Source organism: Diceros bicornis, chromosome 3, assembly GCF_020826845.1.
Source record: "Diceros bicornis minor isolate mBicDic1 chromosome 3, mDicBic1.mat.cur, whole genome shotgun sequence".
Lineage (NCBI taxonomy): Eukaryota > Metazoa > Chordata > Mammalia > Perissodactyla > Rhinocerotidae > Diceros > Diceros bicornis.
This window is the reverse complement of record NC_080742.1, coordinates 91,523,683-91,545,182: the sequence shown is the minus strand read 5'-3', so window position 1 is coordinate 91,545,182 and position 21,500 is coordinate 91,523,683. Positions and strand designations below refer to the sequence as shown.

General features: G+C 46.1%; 1 protein-coding gene across 6 annotated transcripts in view; it reads right to left on the bottom strand.

Annotated features, from left to right (window-relative positions):
- Positions 1–700: 700 nt before the first annotated feature.
- ARHGEF5 (Rho guanine nucleotide exchange factor 5) overlaps positions 701–21,500 on the bottom strand; it is a 24,800-nt gene continuing 4,000 nt past the window's right edge. For 2 of the 6 annotated variants that reach the window (XM_058532157.1, XM_058532147.1), the window contains exons 2-15: positions 15,660–18,870; positions 15,060–15,117; positions 14,582–14,646; positions 14,114–14,367; positions 11,558–11,718; positions 10,901–11,053; positions 10,469–10,598; positions 10,103–10,177; positions 9,569–9,658; positions 8,268–8,425; positions 7,474–7,635; positions 5,628–5,698; positions 3,492–3,596; positions 701–2,775 (exon numbers count right to left, since the gene is read on the bottom strand). In XM_058532157.1, coding sequence (XP_058388140.1) covers positions 2,618–2,775; positions 3,492–3,596; positions 5,628–5,698; positions 7,474–7,635; positions 8,268–8,425; positions 9,569–9,658; positions 10,103–10,177; positions 10,469–10,598; positions 10,901–11,053; positions 11,558–11,718; positions 14,114–14,367; positions 14,582–14,646; positions 15,060–15,117; positions 15,660–18,858 — 4,839 coding nt within the window. In that variant the 5' untranslated portion in view covers positions 18,859–18,870 and the 3' untranslated portion in view covers positions 701–2,617. Of the gene's footprint in view, positions 2,776–3,491; positions 3,597–5,627; positions 5,699–7,473; positions 7,636–8,267; positions 8,426–9,568; positions 9,659–10,102; positions 10,178–10,468; positions 10,599–10,900; positions 11,054–11,557; positions 11,719–14,113; positions 14,368–14,581; positions 14,647–15,059; positions 15,118–15,659; positions 18,871–21,500 lie in introns of those variants that run through there. The other 4 variants (XM_058532166.1, XM_058532176.1, XM_058532182.1 and 1 more) reach the window with 4 other exon arrangements.

Below are 21,500 nucleotides of genomic sequence, written 5' to 3'. Positions count from 1 at the left end.
ATCATGCATATAGAAGTTGTTTAAGAGAAAACAAAATTCGGGAAAACAAATACATCTCAAACTCTGAGCCTTCCAGACACTAACATGGACACTAATCTTATTAAAATCATTATAAATGACCATGATAGAGCAAGGAGTGCGCAATAAAAATCTTAAGATCATAGTTAACTCTCAGTGAAAAGTTGATGGTGAAAATAAACTTTAAAGAACAGCTTTCTATGCTGCGTGAGTAGGTGAAAGTGACAGATGGAAATTCAACATGGTCAAGTGCACAGAGGAAATAACTCAGTATCTATAGATGTTAAGCGCCAAGCACGGTACAATTCAGAAAAGGGGCTATAGATAGGACTGTTGTTGTGTCTCCTGAAGACATTACCTGTGTGCATGGTTTTGCTCAAAAGCCAACAAAATACTGTATATTCATATACGCCTCAAAGGTAGTTCTGTCCAAAAAGCACTGTTAGTGGTTGTTTTCACATTCTCGCATAAGAAATTGCTATGTTTCTAAAACAGTGATGCCACTTAGGATTAAAGAATAAGTTGAGTTAAATTCTGGAAATCTGAAGAAGGAAGCAGAAAATAAGGAGAACTGTACCCAATTTTTCAAAACCCAATGTATGGAAAATTTAGTAATTCAACTGGGGAGTGACTACTCACATCTAAGTTTTGTTTGTTTTTTGTTTTTAAAACCAAGAACAGGTAGAAGCCAATTGTCTTTTAATTTCCCAGATGAGGTGAGAATCACCCAATTAAACGAATACATATTAAACATCTAAAAACAGTTTTAGTCTTATGGAAGTCAGCTTCAAAGGTGCTCAGAAAGCCTTAGCAACTTCAAGCAAAGAAGCAGTCATTCAACTAAAAAAGTTACTTGCATACGTATCATTCAGAAGTTGATATTTTATCTCTCTGGGAAGATAAGGGAGAATTTGCCTAGAAAATATAAGGTTGACTATGGCTCTGTTTGAGCCATATGGCCAGTATTCAAATACTGGTTTGAACAAATAATTTGGATTATAATTATGGTTATTGCTATTAAGAAGAACTAGTTGTTAGTTTACATTATAACATATACATATTAATATATCATATATTAATAATAGAAAGCTGGCTTTACAAAAATAGTGAAAAACCTCAATTGAACTTCTCTAAAACTATCCCTATTTTAGTTTTTTTAGTAGGGTCAACCGATTTAGGTAAAATTAATATTACTTCCATCTTAATTACTATAGTGACAACTTTTCTAAAAATTAAGCAAGCTAACTTACATTTTAGGATGCATTGAAAATAAAATGTGTCATCGGAAGTGATACTATCATGTCATATCATTGTTAATTGGGCATAGGACAAGTTTATAGTATTATTCTTACCTTTGTACAAAGTTGCAATGCAATTGTACTCTTGAGCTCTCCTAAAGATAAAATGGAGTACTAGAATGTCCAGGCAAGGACCATAATGATCCAGCTTAAAAGCACTATTGCTGTATAAGGGCACTATATGAGAACAAGGTGTAACGAGTGATGCTCTTCAACTCAGCAGGGCAATCTGATAGGAGAGAGAGAATCGTACATTGTAGAGTCGGATAGGACTTGGGAGGTTACTTGGTCCGATCCTGCATTTTACATTTATGGAACCTGAGACACAGACAGGCTGAATTATGGCAGTGCAGTAACTGGAGTTGAGGTTTCTTGACTTGGATTCTAGAACTCTTTCCATTACACTATGCTGACTTTTACAAAGAGGATGAAATAGCTGGGAAGATACCTTCACAATAATTCAGGTCGGAATACAAAGTTATGAATGGTCTGAGCTAGATTTCCAAATCCATCCAAACTAGCCTTCCTTCAATTCTTTCTAATTCATTCTACAACCTCTGAGGCCATAACAAGCAGAAAAGCTGCCCAAACTCTCGGGAGTCATAAAGCAGGAGTCAGCATCTGCCTAACCTAGGCACCATCTTGGTCTCTCATTACATCTAAATCCAAACCCTCATGGGATTCTGTGTTCTGACCTTGTTCAGTGCTGAGGAGTCTGAAAAGAAAATGCTTGGAGAAGTGCCAAGTTTATTAGAGTGAGAGAGTAGTACCCTCACGTCGCCACCAAGAGACATAGATCCCAGAGATATATGCACTGACCTCACACCAATAATTATGGAAAATCTCCAAAGTTGGAAGATACCTTAGGGGTCACAAGGTTGACCCTTCCATCTGATGTGTTAATTCCCTTAAACATTTCCCTCCAGTGGACTGAGGTCAGATTCTGTTTAACATACGGCCATGATGGAAACTGGTCAGCTCTGAATCTGCAGTCCGAAGCAGAGAATGTTTAAGGACTACATGGTAGTAGAAGTAAAGTTTCTTGGCTTAGGCCCCATTTGTCCCTTTTCCTATGAGAAAAAGGTTCCTAGACACCAGTGCAAAGTCCTTCAAAATCCTCCCACCAAGCACAAAGCACAAAAAAGGAGGCGTGGGACTAGCACTGGTAGCTGGATTTTGTCCTGGGGCTTTCAGAAGGTCTAGTTCTTGGTCCACAGAAGGCCTCTGTTGCAGGGTTCTGGGGCCAGCCCTCTCCATGATTGTGTTGCCCTTAAGCTCAGGGGATTTCTCTCAGAGAATAGCTAGGTCTGCTGTTCCACCAGCTGTAGTTTGGCAGTCTTGACTCGCTGGGCCTCCTCCAGGTTCCGTGCACGGACCTCTGGGTTGGAAATGAACTCCACTTGTTGCAGAGGGAACCAGCCTCGCTCCCCATCTGAGAGTCTCACGCCCTCCAGCCAGCCTGTGGGCACAAAGTGGGTGGGAAGAAGAATTACCTGGGAAAGACTCACAATAATTTCTCCTGGAAACTTGTCTAATCCTAAGACTGAATAGACTGGAGAGCCCCCAGCATGGGAAGTCCAGCCTCCCAATGCACTAACCCTGGCTGCTCTGGTTCTGGCAAAGCCTACAGTTGCCTATTCCTGGGCCTTCTCCACTCCCATGGGTTGAATTGTGCTCCCCTAAAATACATGTTGAAGTCCTAAAACCAAGTACCTCAGAATGTGACCTTATTAGGGAACAGGGTGGTTGCAGATGTAATTAGTAAAGTTAAGATGAGGTCACCTTTGAGTAAAGTGGGCCATTAATCCAATATAACTGGTATCCTTATAAAAAGAGGGAAATTTGGACACACACACATACACACAGAAGGATGGCCACATGAAGATGGAGGTAGAGATCGAAGGTAGAGATTGCCACAAACCCAGGAATACTCGAGACTACTGGAAGCTGGAAGAGGCAAGGAAGGATCCTCCCCTAGAGGCTTCAGAGGAGCATAGCCCTGATGACACCTTGATTTTGGACTTCTGGCCTCCCGAACAGTGAGAGGATAAATTTCTATTGTTTTAAGCGACCCAATTTGTGGTACATTGTTAAGCAGCCCTAGGAAACTAATACATCCACCTAGGGTGTCCACCTCCAATGCCCAGCCTACTCCTGGTGGATTCTCCCTCTTACCATCACTGCTTTGCTGAGTCACCATCACCACGTCAGCCTTCTCTAGTGCCAACTCGTCATTCTCTCGAGGATGGTAGGCTCGAAGGCACTGTACTTGTGGGGAGGCTTTGGAAGACAAGAGTGTGAAGAAAGGTTAGGAAAATGACTGGAACATGGAGAAGTAATTACAGAGGGAGGTTGGGAGGACTTGGGATAGAGAAAGTTTGGGCTGCTGAAAGTTACAGACAAAAGACACAACTGGAAAAGTCTTCATCTTCTACCAGGGAACAAAACAGTTGATAAGGAAAGAGGAATATCAGAATTGAAATCAATCAAAAATTCTATTTCTCCAGGGAAGATGAATTGAGAAATATGTTGTGACCACCATTAGTGACTCATTATTACAAATACTTGAGATTCAGCTAGAGACCCATCTTCCCTCTGAAACCTTCCCTGACTCTTTGGACCTCAATGGATTCTGAATTCCTTTAAAAGTGATTGTCTATGCCACACCATTATCTTCTTATCTTATCTGTTTCATGTATGTATTATGTCTCTCCAACTAGATTGTAAAATCTGAGTCTGTGACTCATTCTTCACAGTACCAGATGTAGGGCTAGAAGAGACTGAACCAGTGGGGTTCCGGGTATGATCTAAGCAAGGCATTTAATCCCCTTTAGCTTCAGTTTCCTCATCTATAAATGACTGGGTTGATCAAGACGATTCTTGAGGAAATTTTGGATTTTCAATATTTCTAGATTTTTGTGAACCAGGGGAAATCCAGTTTTGAAGCTCAAGATAACAAGTCTCAGAGTATTCCTAACTCATAAACATACCATCTTACACGGGTTTATTGTTCTTTCTACTTTACCACACTGCCCTGGTTCTCTCAGAAAACAAACAGAACACTGCACTATTATCTCTACGTCTTTTTCTACAGCTCATCCACATGTGCCACTCACAAGATCACAGTGAGGGAGGAAGAATTATCTTGCCTTCCTTACCTGCCAGGGAACCGAAGGCAACCAGATGGATTACAAAGTGAACAAATTACAGAACAGAACTCAGTTTACAGTCTGGTTCTCCTATTTCCTTTTCCAAGCTTCCTTGTATTTGGTTTTTTTGAGTCACTACAGGCCCAGTATTCCTTTGAGTTCAGTTCCTCTCTGGATATGAATTAAGGAATTCTTGCTGGATGACAACTGTGGGGCTTATATGAGACCTAGAAGTCCAGTCTTGGCATGAATGCAGACACGTTCTTAATGCGTGCGTGCCTGTGGCTGCCCGTGGGTACCTGGAAGCCTGGGGTAAGGGGCAGTGGTCTCAGGTCATCCTATACAGGAGGGAGTGTGGTCAAGACAAATCTACTGTGTTTTTAACCCTCCTGCAACTCCCACTCCAGCCCTACATCCTCCCGGATTTCTCTAAGACCTTTTTGTTGTTGTTAGTACTGTCAAGTTGATTCCAACTCCTAGTGAGCCTGTGAATAGCAGAAAGGAACCCTGCCCAGTCTTTTTGCTCCATCCTCTCACCTTCTTGCACTATATCTGACAATGCTCTGCTGCTATTCATAGGGTTTTCATGGCCAATTTTTTCAGAAGTGTGTGGCCAGGTACTAGTCTTCCTAGGCTGTCTTAGACCGGAAGCTCCACTGAAAACTATCCACCATGGGTGGCCCTGCTGGTATTTGAAATACCGGTGGCATAGCTTTCAGCATCACAGCAACACACAGCCACCACAGCAGTATGACAACCAACTGATGGGTGGTATGGTTCCCTGACCGGGAAACGGACCTGAGCACCAGCGATGAGAGAGCCAAATCTTAACCACTAGGCCACCAGGGCTAAGACCTTTAAGCCGATAAAATCTAGGCAAAATAATAGCAGAATAGACTTAAAGAGACAAATACTGAAAAAGAGCAAACTATCGCCCAAGGTAGGGAGAGTATGGGAGGGAGGCATTGTCAAGGTGATGAGCAGTTTTAAGCAGATGCATCTCAGGTGTTTAAGCTCCAGTGGCCAGTCTTCTACCCTGAATTTCTGGACAAAAGCAATAAATGAAAGCTTCCCAGATTTACCATCCAGGCTCCTAAATTCCTATATCCTAAGGAAACTTATGACTCTGCCATTATTCTCTCCCTCTTAGACCCTCACTCACCATAACACTCTAGAAGGTCCAACTCCTCTCTTGGCATGGCCAAAGCTGAGATCCATCGAAGCTTTTCACTTCTGAGAAAACAAAGCAGGGTCATTGCTTCAACTGCAGCTCTAGGGGTGTAGGATAAGGGCCAATGATGGGGAAGGGAAATTACTTGCCTAGTTCAAAAAGTTGTCTAGTTCAATGATATCTAGGACAAAAGTCAATGTGACTCTGCTTGGTTGGAAATATGACAGGATCTTGAACTATATGATAATGTGTCTTGTCACCCTATATTTTTCCCTTGTCTTTCTAAGCTTATCCTCCTAATGGCTTCTTGTATCTTGCAAGTGGGGGCAAAAAGTCAACTGTCAAGTATATACATGTAGATTTTCCATTTTGGGACTTGTACTGAGCAAAACGTTCATCTCAGTTTAGATTGCCTCTATCACTTTGCATAATTCTTGACACTCCTCTGCCACATCCCTTCAATCAAATATCTCAGAGATGAAAATTATTCTGTAATCATAATTAGATCAGGGAGATATATCTACTACTTTTTTGTTGTGTAATATAATCCAAGCCTAATTTTGTAATTATCTGGAGGTTTTTGCATTATCTTAGCCTTTGCTTCCATACTTGCTGAAGTAATTGAAAGAGGACACTATTACTGTTCCTGGAAGATGTTGCCCAAAGCACTAAGAAAAGAACATGAGTCTGCATCTAATTATCTGATTTAGGTGACATTTTGCATACAAACCCCTGTACCAGCCCCTCTGTCTCATAAGTGAGGACAGGCATTATTTTTTTATTTTTTTTTGTGAGGAAGATCAGACCTGAGCTAACATCCATGCTAATCCTCCTCTTTTTGCTGAGGAAGACCGGCTCTGAGCTAACATCTATTGCCAATCTTCCTCCTTTTTTTCCCCAAAGCCCCAGTAGATAGTTGTATGTCATAGTTGCACATCCTTCTAGTTGCTGTACGTGGGACGTGGACTCAGCATGGCCAGACAAGCCGTGTGTTGGTGTGCGCCCGGGCTCCAAACCCGGGCCACCAGTAGCGGAGTGCGCACACTTAACCGCTAAGCCACGGGGCCGGCCCAGGACAGGCATTATTGATCCCACCCTGAAGTGTCTTCTGAAGGACCAAACTGAACAGTGTCTACAACATGAGGATCCTCAGACCATAAGAAATTATATCAAACTTTTTAAAGAAGACATTTCTTATGTCTTTTATAACAGCAATAATAGTTATAGTCTTATAGCTGTTTATTATTATAGGCATTGTGTACCAGATTTTATAGGTATTGTTTTTAATACTCTCCAAAATGTATGGGTGAATGTATTTTTTAAAAAATTATTACTAAAAAGATGAGCAAATCCAAGTTCTCATCACTATGGATTTCTGTTCAGCAGAGGACTGGGTTGGAAGGTGGGAGCAAGGAAAGCTAAAGGCACCCCAGTGCCTGTCTTATGCACTTATATGCCCACCAGTCTTGGGCACTGAGGAATTTCTGGCTTGTACACACAGGCATTTGCTCATGATGTCAGTAATCCAATTCTTTAGTTACTCCATACTAGTCCATCTCCTTTCTGGTGTCTCATAGACTTTGCCCTTCTTGATGAAAGGGTATAAAATAGATGTTAAGCATTCATAGCGACTTTACACCCTCTCCCACCCACAGTCTCCTGTAAGGCGTCTATTAGCTCTAGGAGTTTGGTGGGTTTCTCTGTGGATGCTCCCCAGTCCAGAATGGGCTAAATAGTGCTGTGGCTGTTTTCTGGACACATTTTCTGCCTTGGTCCCACGTCCTTTCCAAGCTGTCCTCCCACCTCCCCGCGACTCCTCTGCCCAGCCCCATCTCACTGAGTCTCGGTGCGGAAGAGGAACTCAGCCTGGCTGCCCTGGGTGTTGTGCCGCAGGAAGAGTCGGAAGAGGTTTTTGTGAGGTCCATGTAGCTTCATTTCACACTTTTCCCCCCGGATAGAGGAGAAGGGAGCATGGTCAAATACCAGGAATCGGCTACCCCTGCAAAATACAAGTCTTTTCAACCTGATTCTAGAGTTGTCATGCTTCATCCACCCTCATATCTTTTGATTCAGAATCCGTGTTCTTAGCATCTGGGCAGCCTGCATATTCTCATAAAAACCATAAGATGGTGCTAACTTGCTCCCAAGATGGTAGCTCCAGAGTCCCCAGGAATTTGTCACCAGCTTGGCAAACCACACATCTAGTGCAATGGATACTTTGCCATTTTAAAGAGTTGAAGAGAGAACCAATACAAATTGTCTAAGGCCCTTAGGCCCAAAGAGTCAGGATCTGGAATTGGCTAAGTGCTTCTAGGCTAGCAGCCTGAGCCTAGCCCAAAGAAACCTCAAATAGACCGATGGAGTATGTGATAAGCTAATTTGCTCTATTTTGCTCCGTGTCTGTAACACAACATGGGTCCTACCATTTGATCTCATACATAATTAGGCAGGATCCCCTTTTTTGCTTTGGATGTTTCTTTCTCTTCATTAGGCCGTGACCTCCACACCATGGGTTGAGCCATTGAGAAGGGTTCTTTTAGGAACATGACCCTTCTCTGTCCCTTTTAGTCCTTCCCTCTTGCCTCATCCCATTTCCCTCTTGCGCTCTGGCCTCCCATTCCAGTCACTGACTCTCTGGGCCGAGACAGCAACAGACAGTCATTGAAGAGATGCAGGTGGATTGGACGCGTGTTCAGTTTCCTTCGCAGCCCTGGGGAGGCACTGAACTCGAGGGCTGTCAGCTCTCCACTCTTCACCAGCCAGCGAGACTGTGAAATGAGCGGGAATATCTACAGGGTAGGGGAAGACAGAGAAGGCAGTGTCACAGACAGGACAGTGTGAGGCTTCCTCTCAGTCCTCCCTTCCTAACCATGCCTCTTTCTCCTAAGTTCTGCCATTGACATTCCTCTCCTCCACATCTTCCCTCTTGCTCATAACCCATCTACTTAGACTTGATTTCTCTCTGAATCCTCTAACTACCAATGTCCACTGCTGTACAGCTCCTATGTCCATAGCTCAGGCAATGGAATGTGCCTATGGTCCAACCCAGGATAGCGACTATATGAGAAAGCTCCTCCCCAGAAGCTTGAACTGAAGAAGAGCCCAATCAGGGCATGTGAAGGAACAAGGCAGGGAACAGCATGATGTGCGTCTTAACGTCAAAAGATTTGAGAAGTTCTGACATCTGTTCTTTCTTTGATTATAACCAGAGACATGAGAGAAGCAGTTGGAATCACATGTGGGAGTGAGAATAAGGAGAACTAGGTGAGGTCTGCTTGGAGCTGGAATTTGGGTAAAGATAAGGGTACCAGACTATGATTAATATGTGGATAAGCTTTTCCCTCTCTTCCAGGGAGATGAAGATGGTATTTGTTCTGAGTTGAAATTTGAATGTAGACTGTCTATTTTAGATTTGTACTTGGTTGGGAGATTTTGGACCTATATTTGGATTCAATTTTATATTTCTTTGGTAAAAGTAGATGGAGAGTTGATAAAATATTGAATGGTTCAAGCACCAAAAATATATCTTCATAAAGGTTTACACTGATAAATTCTCCCTCATCTGCCCAGTTCCCAAATGAAAACTCTCTCTTTCAGGTAACCACTGTTCTTTATTTCTTATGTATCCTTCCAGATTTTCTTTATGTATATACAAGAAAATATACATACAAATTTGTATCCTCCTACTTTTTTCACCAAAGGCAATATATTATAACACACACAGTTCTGTATCTGCCCATTTCATTTAACAATATACCATGGAGATTGAAGTAGGTATTCAGGTATCCTAGAAATAGGACAGAACAGAAGGTGTGCAGAGATGAGGTTAGAGACTAGGACTGTGTGAGCAAGATGGTTCTATGTTAGAGGGTGACCTGTGGGATAAGCTAAAGAGCTTCAAGGGCAGGGTGGGGGGTTAGGGAATAACTCACTTTGCACTCAAACTCAATCTTCTGGCTCAGGTAGATCAGCTCCTCGGTCCGTCGCATGCTCTGGACGTTGTTATTGCAGTCTCGGATCAGCTGAGTGTTGAGCAGGGTGAGGAAAGAGGAAGAGCACTGTGTTAGAGGCTTTGACCTTTGAGTCCCCTGAAAGAAATCTGGAAATCGGTTATGAGAGCCTCAGTCTTTTCTACCAGGCTAAAATTGTATGAAGGCAGCATCAAGTTGAAATTCTAGGACTCTGGTATGCTTTGTATGACCTGATAGAACATTCCTGGACTGGGTGAAAGGAAGATTTAATCTGGGGATTGTGGTAGTGAGAGCAGAGTCCCTTGGTGTGGAGTGCCCTCCATGTGGGAGAGGAGGCTGTGGGGTATGTATGTTTGGAGGTTTGGTGGATGCAGTGAGGTGGCTGAGCAATCCCATTGGCAGAGTCCTGTGCTTCCTGGAGTCATGGGCCTGGACAAGGAGAAGTTCTCTGTGAAGGACAATCAGGGCATCAGAGTCAGGGTGGTGGCTGCCTACCTCCTCCAGGGCATGGTGTGCCTTCGTGGCCTCAGCTTCCTCTGAAGAGCCAGGCTGTGTTCTCTTCAGAATGTTCTATAGAACAAACAGTAGGTAGGAGCCAGACAGAAAGAAGGGATGGGAAAATAGGAAGAGGTGATAGGGGTGGGCTAATAGAAGAGGTGATTGGGGGTGGGCTAATGGAGAATTCTAGAAACAAAATTTTAGCAGCAAATTCACCCTGAGAAAGGAGGATGTGGGAAGTGAGGACACTGCTCACATCATCCACAGGGTGTGGAAGAGTGGCAGAAGAACGGATAGTCTTGGGACTTCCTGGGATCATCCCTTTGAATTGAAGGGAGAGGACCCAGGTAGGATCTGCTGTACCTGGAGCAGCAGTTTAAGACGAGTGATGCGCTGGAAGGGCAGGATCAGAAAGGACTTGAGGGAAAGGCGTTGGCAGATGGGGTCACTCTCCAGCTTCTCCAGGACCTCTCGGAAACTGCTGTTGGTATTCCTGCATGGGCAGCAAGCTTCAGGTGAGGAGGGATGTGGGGAGTATTGGAGGACACAGCGAAGGCATGGGGAGTGGAGACTCAGTGGAATGTCTGTGGGTTGGGAAGGAATGGTGGGATTCAATGTATAGCCCAGATGTAATGGCTGAGGGCATCTGATCTGCAAGGAAGGTTAAAACTTAAGATCACAGAGCAGGCACAAGAACATGTGCTCCTGGGATAGCACTCTGGGTTGGGTGTTGGGGGTTTTGGTGCAAGGTCATTGCAGGGCCCACATGGGGACTGAATGGGAATTGGGTCTCACAGCAGTGTTTGGAAGGTGCGTTCCTGGTAGGTCTGGTTGGTGACATAAGGCAAGTAGACCCGGCGGAAGTTGGGGGCATGGTTCAGGACTACATCACACACTTGGAAGGTGAAGATGTTGTTCTCGAAGTTCTCCTCCAGGTCTGAAAGGAACCTGTACAGCATCCAAACAAGTCTCATGAGACTCGTGAGCCTCACGTGACCAGTTGGCTGACCCCTGCTATACCTTGAGCTTGTGACTTCTATTAGTAAATAACTTCTATTGACTGTCCTGAGCTCTGTGCCCCTTGCTGTGCACTAGGGCTGTCCCCAGTTTACCACTGATGTAACTCTCTGGTCCTATTATTCCATTTCTTGTTCTTCTTTTGAACCTGTTCTGGTTTTCTGATCTTTAGATGCTTCCCACATCTCCAATGCAGTACGGCCCACAGTACATCCAAAACTTCAACCCAGGAGGCATTTCTCATTCACTTATTTATCCATTAATGGATCTATCCACCTACACACTCTCTCCTCTGCTTTCCCTATCCATATGACCATTGGGAATCATGGAGGGAGCAATGAGAGGGTTTCTGAGAGAGAAAAAAACCAACTGAAGGTTTATAGGCTAAAGAGAGTGAGGCTGAGCAAGTGGCATTTGGAAGCAGAGGAATCTCACATGGTGCTGACATCACGCACATCCTGTAAACGAGAGAAGAGCCATTGGTGATCCTGGTTGGAAAGAATGGCCTTGAGCTGCTCTGAACGTTGGAAATGATCCACAGCTATATGCAGACTGCGCAGGTATGAGGCTTCTGACACAATCAGCTCAAATTTGGCCTAGGAGGTTGAGGAGGAGGAAGACTGATTAAAAACATTTCTTGAGTCCCTGGTGTATGCTAGCCCCTGTGTAAACTTTTAGGGGTAGAACAATGAACAAGACAGATTCTTTTATAGATCACAGTCGTACCAGAACCTAATCTAAGGTTGGGGGGACAGGAAAAGAGCATTTGAGGCCAAGGGAAGAACATGTGAAAGCCTCCAAAGGTGTCAGAGAAAAAGATGCTTTCAAGAAACTTAAATAAATTGAGTGTTTTTGGAACCAAGCATACTATAGTAGTGGCAGGAGATGAAGCTGGAGAGGCAAACAGAGACAAGGTCTGGAGGATTATGTAAACAAGGTAAAATAGTTTGGACTTACGACAATGGGAAAACAAAAAGAGGCTTTATGTAGGGAAACAACTTGGCCAGATTTGTTTTTACAAAGATATTTCTGAGCACAGTGTGGAGAAAAGATTGGAAGGGCCAAGAGAGCCACGTTAGGAAACTTCGCAGTAATTCCAGATGAGAGATGAAGGCCAGAATAGCCACAAGGATGGGGAGAGGTATGCAAATTTCACATTTATTTAGGAGGGAGATTTGGAAGGACTTGGTTATTTGCTAGAAATGGGGGCTGAAAGAGCAGGAAAAGTCACAGCCAAGGCCTCAGTTTTGGAGTTTGGTAACTGGGCAGACGATGGAGTCACTTAGAGAACTTTAAAAGAGGACAAGGTTTAGAGGATGAAGGTGAGTTGGGATTTGAGGAGAAATGGAAGGAAGCAGGATATTTGAGAATGAGATGATGCAGTTGTGGCTTCATGGAAATAGTCCAGGACTTGAGAGCCTGTTTGGAGGTTTTGGCAGGGGGCACAATGACTCACGGCCCTGTCCTTCTCTAGCTAGGCTGGTCGTGCTCTTCATCCAAGCATGCAGCTTCAAGATACATGCATGGATAGAAAAATGAAAGAAGACACCCACACCTCAGTGATGACTTGGATAACTGATGACACGGCCAGATGACCCTCACATACAACAACACTAACAGGGACACTGAAAGTTCAGGTTTGCCTCCTGGCTCTAAAATATGCTGACTATATGATTTTGGGTGGCTCATTTAATCTCTGAACCTCAGTTTTCTAATATTCTTGTGTAGATATAATGACCCCCACCTCACAAAGATGTTGTGACAATCAAAAGAAATGGAGTCAGTCAAAGCACTTTGTAGACCCCAGAAGTGCTATTTTATGAAAGGAATATGTGTGCACAAGAGGTCGAGGCATAGAGCTCTCTCTTCTGAGAAATGTGAGACCAGGGCTGGCCCAGGAGCCCTCGCGGACTTCCTAGTATGCTGGAGTTGGTGAAAGAGAGCTAGAGCACATATCATCTCCCCATTGTTTGGTCCATAAATATGGGGCAGATCAGTGATTTTCTAAATATCCTCCACGTGCTTTAAAAGTTGAGGTCAGAACAGGGCCCCCAAGTCTGAGCTTCAAAACACCTAAATATTTATATCTGTCTTTGTTTGACTTGGTAAGAGCATTGTTTACCCGTAAATCCTTCTGGCCAAAACTTCACTCCTTCTCACCTCTGAAAGGGGGAGAGTATGGCACTGCTATGTGTCACACTCTGTACCAGACACTAGGCTAAAAACCAGATATGTTATCTGATTTAAACTGCACAGCAACCCTGAAAGGTTGACATTATTATCCTCAATTTTTAGATGAGCAAGCTGAGATTTAGTGAAGTTATATAACCTCCCTAAGGTTAGACAGCTAGTAAACAGTGGAGCCAGGATTCAAAACCAGGTCAGCATGACTTGACCTTAAAGCAGTAAACATAGAAGCTCTCCACGTAAAACCTATTAATGGCAATAACATCAGACAAACAGCCTCTACTACAGTCTTGCTATTGGGAGTGACAACCAAGCAGAGACTGATGGTCATTCAAAAGCCTCTGTGAGACCAATGGACCACAGGATAGCTGCAAGGGGCACTCTTGAAGGAACGCAACAAAAGCCCCTACATGTGCCTTGTTTGAAGAGGAAAACTTTAGTGTAGCCTGAAACCCTGGTTGAGCAGGGAAATTTTTTAGTCTAAGCAGTAGTGATGAGATTAATTCCACACTCTTCCCAAGAAATTCAGAGGCGTGGTCACTTTTTATGAGCTTAAACCAGTAATGGGCAGGAGTAAAGGGCCCATAGCATGAGGAGATGGAGAGGAGGGAGAGCGGTGACATTCAGAAAGCAGTTCAAATCCATCAGAGTGGAGATGACCAATAGTCATGATGTGCATGAGTGTGTGGTGGGGACAGCCTGCTCTCAGTGGTGGTGATGAGTATGAGATAAGGATGCAAACAAATGAGACTTTGCTTTCCCTCCTGTATCCCCTTCCCCGGCCCGCCCTGCCCTGCTGTGTACCTCTTGCAGTTTTTGGTCTTGATGGGTCATGGAGAGCAGCACGGTGCTATTGCGCACCACAGGGATTTCCTGCCAGAGGGAGCCTCTGGAGGCCATGGAGAGGCGCTGCAGGTAAGACTCTGAGGAGACCAGGGCCTTTCGGGGCTGCCGGGGGGAGGCGGGCCCAGGTGCCTCTGCCAGGCTGTCCAGCCGCTGCTGGCTCTGAATCTCCTTGTTCAGAACCACATCACTATACTCCTGGTACAGCAGCTGAGCTACAGCAGTGAAGAAGCGTGGGAGAGGGAGAGAGTTAGGGAGACAGGGGAGTTGAGGCACAGAAACAGACAGAAGCCACCAAACTGCTTCTGGCTCTCCTGCAATTCTGTCTCCCTATAGATATCACCACCCCACTGCTGAGAGCCATGAGCCCCTCTCCAGTCTTGGGCAGAACACCCAAGTGGGTCTGTGGTTCTGTCTCAAGGTACTCACAGGAGTTGATGAGCTTCGAGCGGCGCCTTGAGAAGCCTCCCATCAGCTCCTTTGGTTTTTTCTCCCTGTGGAGTAGAGAAGGGCTCTGGGGTGCTCGCTGGCCATTAGATACAGAGAAGCCCCAGGTAACTGTAGATGAGATAGTCTTTAAACTCTCAGTGCAGGGATGTCAGGGCCAAATCCCCTGACGAGGCAAGTTGTAGCCTGACCCACTTTTGGGTAGTTTGGAGTTTTCTTGGATGTCATGTTGAACCTTTATAGGAGGTTTAGTAAATGGCCAAACGGATGGGAGACTTGGACTCAGCTGACAGAAGCAGGTATATAAAGGATCTCTCTACCGTGGAATCCTGATGTCTGTCTCTTCCCCTCCCCACCCCTGGAAAAGACAGGGTCCCAGAACCCTTGTCAACTAATGGACATCTCAGAATCCTAAAAAAAGAGAATACAGGTGTGTCTGTTAGGAGAGAGGGTAACTCACCGAAAAACAATGGTGTCTGAGAGGACAGGGAATCTTTCCACGGCTGGACCTCTTATATCTGAAAATGGAAATGGGTGAAGTAACTGGATTTTAGAGGGACTTTCAGAGAGCTGAAGAAGGTAAGACCCCAGGCAACTAGGGGTTGGGGGGTGGAATGAAAGAGCTCCACTAGGAATCTGTGAGGGAGGGAAGTACCAAAGGAGAAAGCATCTGAGGACACTAATACCCTAGTACCAGGGACATCCCATCCCTCATGTCAGAACATGAATCAGACAAGTAGAGGATGTCTTCTCTACTACTAGGAGGACATCAAGCAGGTGTTGGTAACTGGAAAGAAGTGGGGGTCCAGAACAACCCTGAGAAAAAGAGATACACAATAAAAGAACATCATGGTTGGGTGATGGAGAAGGAGGGGAAGGAGAAGGAAGAGCATCGTGAGCTCAGAGAGGCTCTCTGGGCTTCCTTCTATGGTGGGGTTGGGTATGTGGGTAAGTGAAACCAGCAGAGGGAACAGCAGGAGCCCCTGACAGAAGATGGATGAGGTGGTAAGAGGTGGAGAAAGCTTGGTCTGATGTGAGTGTCACTGTTGTCCTTGCTCACCTGAAGAGCCCTCGGGCAAGATGGAAGGTCTGCGTAGGCCTTGCCGGTTCCAGCCCTTGTGCTTATTTGACCCCTCATCATGGACTGCAGCCTGTCCACTGCTGCCTTCCTGTGGTCTTCCCGGGTCCCGCCTGTGGGGGCAGCTGGACGCCTTCTCCAGATGGGGATGGCTAGGTTTTTCTGGCTGCCATGCTCGGCCTACATCTGACCTCCTCAGGCCATTGGCTCCTTCCTGAGGGGCTGTTCTTCTCAAAGATCCTCTGGCAGGGGTCTCAGACCCTTCTGAGAGCCCTGGTTCAGAGGTGGGTCCCTGGGGCTCCAGAGGCCAGGGGCTGCTGGGGGAACCGGGAGTTAGAAGCGCTGTCATGTTGCTGAAAGCCATGCCAGGGGACATTTCACTCTTACTCCTACTGGTGGAAGCCAAAGAATCTGTTGATCTGCCCATGGCTGGGGGCCAGGAAGTACGTCCAGCAACATGAGGAGTGGAGACGGTCCACTCTTGACAAATAGGCCTTGGCTTGGCTTGAACCCCTGAATTCATGAGTCCTCCCTTGGTGCTCCTGCTTTTCCCCCTGGACTTTGGGGGTAACGGGGGTGGTTCAGTGGGAGAATCCATGATAGGGACAGGGGGTAAAGGCCTGTAGACTCTTGGGCTAGTCGAAGAAGAAATGGAAGAGTGGTGGGGCTGGGACGAGTCAGGAGTTGGGGGTAATGGCTTGTTGTATCTCAGCCTTGGGGGGAAAGAGGTCCGAGCATGGTGGGGAGTGTCTGGGGTAGAGGGCAGAGGTCGGTGCTGCCTTGCCACAAGGGATTCAGGAACTTGGGGAATTGGGCCTTTGGTGGGGCCATGTAGCTCTGAACCTGGGGCTAATGGAGGATGATGGCTACATTGCTTCAGTGTGGGGACCACTGCATGGAGACGGCCATCTCTCTCCACCATGGAGGAGTGGACGTGCCTCTTCTCTGGAGGAGGCGGGGGTGGAGGTTCATGGATCCTCATATCTATGGAGACTGGGGGTGGAGAAGAGACACAGGCAAGAGACCCTGGGGCTAAGTCTGAATTACGTGGGGAGCCCCATGGCTGGCTGCTGTGGGGACTGCTGGGCCTCTCTGGATTTGAGGTGAATTCTTGAGAGTCCTGCCCTGGAGCGGATAATGACCTAGAAGATTCTGGAAAGACGCTGCAGTCCCTTCCACTTCTCCTGTTCCTTCTTGGGATCACAGAGCCATAGATGGCAGGTTTGGGGGGCCTCTGGGGTAACTCTGAATGGGAGAAGGAAAATGATAGTCCCACCAGGTCTTGAATCAGCTCTGTCCTGTGAGAGCCCGGGAAGGAGTTGCTCCTTAGGTGTTGGACAGCCCCTGTGCAGTTGGCTAGGGGGCTCTGAGGGCTGGCCCAGTCGGAGCTGGCACATGGGTCCATGGTAGCCTCTGCAGATGGGAAGCCATGGAAGGCAGCCAGCGGAGTCTTGGAAGCCCCACAGGGAGACGGGTTGTCAGTCGAGAGAGAGGCTCTGGAGGTTTCTGGTGAACATGCAGCAAGAGAGGGCTCCCTCCTGGGAAAGGCAACTGAGGAGCTAGCAGATGATAAGGCAGTGGTGCTTGGGGAGACTTCAGTAGGACTGGAAGGTGCTGAATCTGGTGTCCTTGGAGGAGTCACAGAGGTCTTGGCAGAGGCCACCTCAGTCCCCCGGCTGGATGCTGTCCCCTTCCCCAGCTCGGATCCTTCTTGCTGGCTGTCTTGACTTGTTTCTTGGTCAGGCGACTCCCCAGCAGGAAAGGAGCTAGGTACAGAAATGGGCTGGTGGGACCATCCTATTGGCTCCAGTGTAGGAGACAGAGCTTTGGGGCATAGTTCCTCAGCCCTAGGCTCTGTCTGAGTCCTGGGAATCCTGGTCATGGGATAACAGGTGTCCGGAAACAAGTCACAGGGAGAAGACACCTCAGGGGCTACCAGTGCCACTGTGGAAGGACCATCATGCTCTTCCCCCTCTTCTGGATTCCTTTCTCCTCCCACTCCCCCTAGTGCATCCCCACCCCAATTCCCTGGGTCCTCCTTGCTTGATCCCACCTCCTCCTCCTGGGCCTCTACTGGCATCAATGTCCCCCATAGACCCTGGTCTTCTTGCTTTTTAGTTACTTCCACTGATTTCCCCACTAAGCTTTGATTCTCCTCATACTGAGTGTCCACTCTACTTTCTTCTGGCCCCCTCCACTCCCTCTGCCTCTGTCTCCCCTGTTCCAGATCTCCCTGGCACTGAGTCCTCCTCTCCCACTCAGCATAATTCAGACTTCCCAATCCCCCATTAAGCCCATCTCTTTCTCCTTGTTTGGCAAGCATCACATCATCTTGTATCTGCTCCTGTTTTTGCTTCTGTTCTTCCTCTGTATCATTAACCTGCTGTCCCATGTGTTCCTGCTCCCCTAAACGCCCATCAGACCAAACATCCTCCCCCAGACTTCCTGCTCCCTGAAATCCCACTTCCTCTTGTCCCTGCTCCTCCAGCCCCTCAGCCTCCTGGGGACACATGAGCCCTTCTCTCCCTTGGATTTCCTGCACCCCCATAGACTGTAGCTCTTCCCCCTGCCTGACAGTTCCAATTTCAGAGTCCTGTGGCCGGCTGGTCTCTGCAGGGTGATCTTCACAGGAAGGCCAAAATCTGGTCTGAGCAGAGGTGTCTGGAGAATTGTTTTCCTTCTCTTCTGCTTGTTCGGTTCCCAATATCAACGAAGTGAGTTCTGTTCTAAATTCCACCTCCATTCTGCTGCCCAGTTCACTGGATATTGGGACCATGTCTAGATGTTCCCCTTGGACAGGGCAAGCCCAGAGCTCTGGGGGAGCTAGTGTATCCGCCTGTCGGTCTGCCAGGCTCTGAGGCACTGCCTCCTGGCGCTCTGGAGTGTCACAAGCCTCAGCCATAAGGTTGTCCTGGTTGGTCTCCACATCTGCAGAGGCTTCCTTGGGGAAAGAAATCATACTCTCTGTTGCATAGTCATTCACATCACTTAAATCTCTCTGCTGGGTCTCCAAGAGTCTGCGTCCCTCTGCCCACTTATAGGATGGGTCCTGGCCTTCTTGAGCTTCAGGCCCCAAGGCAAGGGTTTGGCTGCTTCTCATAAGAGCTTCAGGGATAGCATCGAATTCCGCTATGTCAGGGGTAGAAGTTGAGGCTCCATGTTGGGGCTCCTCATCCTCCATCAGGGCTGAATCCTAAAGAGGAATAAAAGATAAAGTTTCTATCACCTCTTCTGCTTTTACCTATTAGAGGAATAGACCAAAAAGAACAAGAGTGGGACATTTCTTTGGTTCCATTTACAGGCATTCTTTGAGAAGAAAGTTACTCAACAAAATAAGCAATAGCCTCTATAAAACTTATCATTTATTTATTCATTTAATAAATATTTTCCCAGAGCCCCTTTTAAGTGTGGGTCATTCAGTAGTGAACGAGACAAAGACAGTGTCCTCATGGAGCCTGCACTCTTGTGGGGGAGACAGATAATAAAGAATTAAATTAGAGCATAAGACCATTGCCAGAGTAACAAGTGTTCCCAGTGGTCATGACTCCCCAGATTGTATTATGTCATATAGTCTCTCTCTGTTACTCTCTGGACACCAAGAATGACTCAGTCTCATATAGCTCCCAGACACTATGAGTGACACACCTTAGATCTAACAGCCCAGAGAAGCAGTGTCTGGAGGGGGATCTTCCTCCTAAGCTGTTGATGGGGGATTAAAACAGGTCTGGCCATTACAGCCAATGTCCGAGGTACTAAAGCATTGTGTGATCTCCTTTATACAGGGTCTGGATTTTACTATATCTTATTTGCCATAGTGTCTAGCAGAGCTTTGTAACTAATCAACAATTTTGTGTTCAATTATAGAGGCAGCTGTTATAAAGTGGAATGATAACTAGACTTATTAGAACCATAGTAGATACAACGGTTACCCACTTCGACTACATCCATAAAAGTGTGTCACCCTCATTATCTTACTCTCCCCTTCTCTCCAACAACTTTGTAAATTCTTCTCATTACTTCTCAAAATTTTGACCTTCTCACCTCTCTTCTCACTTCCCACAGAATACCTCATATCCTAATTTGCAAATAATTTAGAAACCAATGGAGAAGAACTGCTTCAGTTTCTTGCAATTCACAGTGACGTGCATTTCGCTTTTTCCATCTGTCCTCCTCTGGCAGCGCAAGATGTGTCCCCTCTTTCCAAGGCCATCTTCTTTAGCCTGCTGTCTCAGGGACCTTATGCTATGGGTCAACTCTTCCTCTCACAACTTCACCTTCTCTGTTAGAACCACCCCAACAGAATTTAAGTTTGTTCATGTCTTTCTCATCTTTCTAACTCATGAAAGGAGATATTCACACCTGCTGTCTTCATATCCTCACATCTCACCTACCTCCAACCAAACTTCATTAGTACCACTCTGCCCACCTCCCCTACAATCTTCAAGTTGTTTACTCCAAAGGAGACACTATGATGCTTATTTTGGTGATTCTTGTCAGTGTTTGACACTACTGACATTAGAAAAACTCTCTTTCTTGTTATTTGTGAGACTCCATTTCCTGGTTTAACCCCTTCAGTTCCCCAATCCTCTAACTAGGTTACTTTACTCCTCTTTGTACACTTATCAACCATAGTTCACTTTACCTCTGCCTTGTAGCATTTATACAATTGTAATTATATAATTATGTGTGTATTTGGATTATCATCTATCTCAAACAATAGGTGGTAAGCTTCACGAGATCAAGAACTATATCTGTCCTGCTCAGTTGTCTATACCTGGCACAATACCTGGCCCATACTAAGTGCTCAATAAATATTTTTCAACTATAAAATAAATTTCAGGGGCCGGCCCCGTGGCTTAGTGGTTAAGTGCTCGAGCTCCGCTGCTGGCAGCCTGGGTTCGGATCCCGGGCATGAACCGACGCACCGCTTCTCCAGCCATGCTGAGGCCGCGTCCCACATACAGCAACTAGAAGGATGTGCAGCTATGCCATACAACTATCTACTGGGGCTTTGGGGGAAAATAAATAAATAAATAAATAAATAAATAAATAAATAAAATAAAATAAATTTCTTGTTTCCCTCCTGGCCCACATTCCCTATATCTAATCAGTCACCAAGTCCTGCTGACCCCGCCTCCTAAATATTCCTCAAGTCTGTCCACTTCTCTCCATCTCCACTGCTTGGCCCTGGTGCATGCTGCTGGCCTCTCACTCAGGCCACTGCACCTGGGGCACAGCCTGGCCACTGGCCTCCACACAGCTTCTCTTGCCCTATTTCCACGGCACTCTCTACCCAGCACCTGAGTGATCCTTAAAAGCCCGCTTCTAGTTTAAATTCTTCAGTAGCCTCTGACTGCCACTGGGATCAAATGCAAATATTCAGTGTGGGTTATATGCCCTCCACAACCTGGCCTCTGCCGCCCCCTTCAGCAGCCTCATCACCTGTCAGGACCTCCCCCACCCCACTGGCTTTCAGTCCCTTTAGCTCACCTCCCTCTCTCTCATCTGTAGGCCTTCACATGTGCTGCTCCTCTGCCTGGAATCCTCTTTTCCTGCCCCAGAAAACCCTTTGCTTCTTCTCTCACACTCATTGCACTTGTAGTTACATATCTGTTGTCTGGGCTAGACCATGAGCTTCATGAGGGCACAAACAGTGCCATATTAACTGCTTGGTGCCCTCTGCCTGAGGCTCAAATGGCCCTCAACAAGGATTTATTGCATGAATGAAGGAAGGGAGAACACAGAGTTAAAGGGGGTTGTTCAATTTTTAGTTCTGCATTTTTTGTATCTTGCTAATTTTAAGACAACTGTAGAAATCATTTA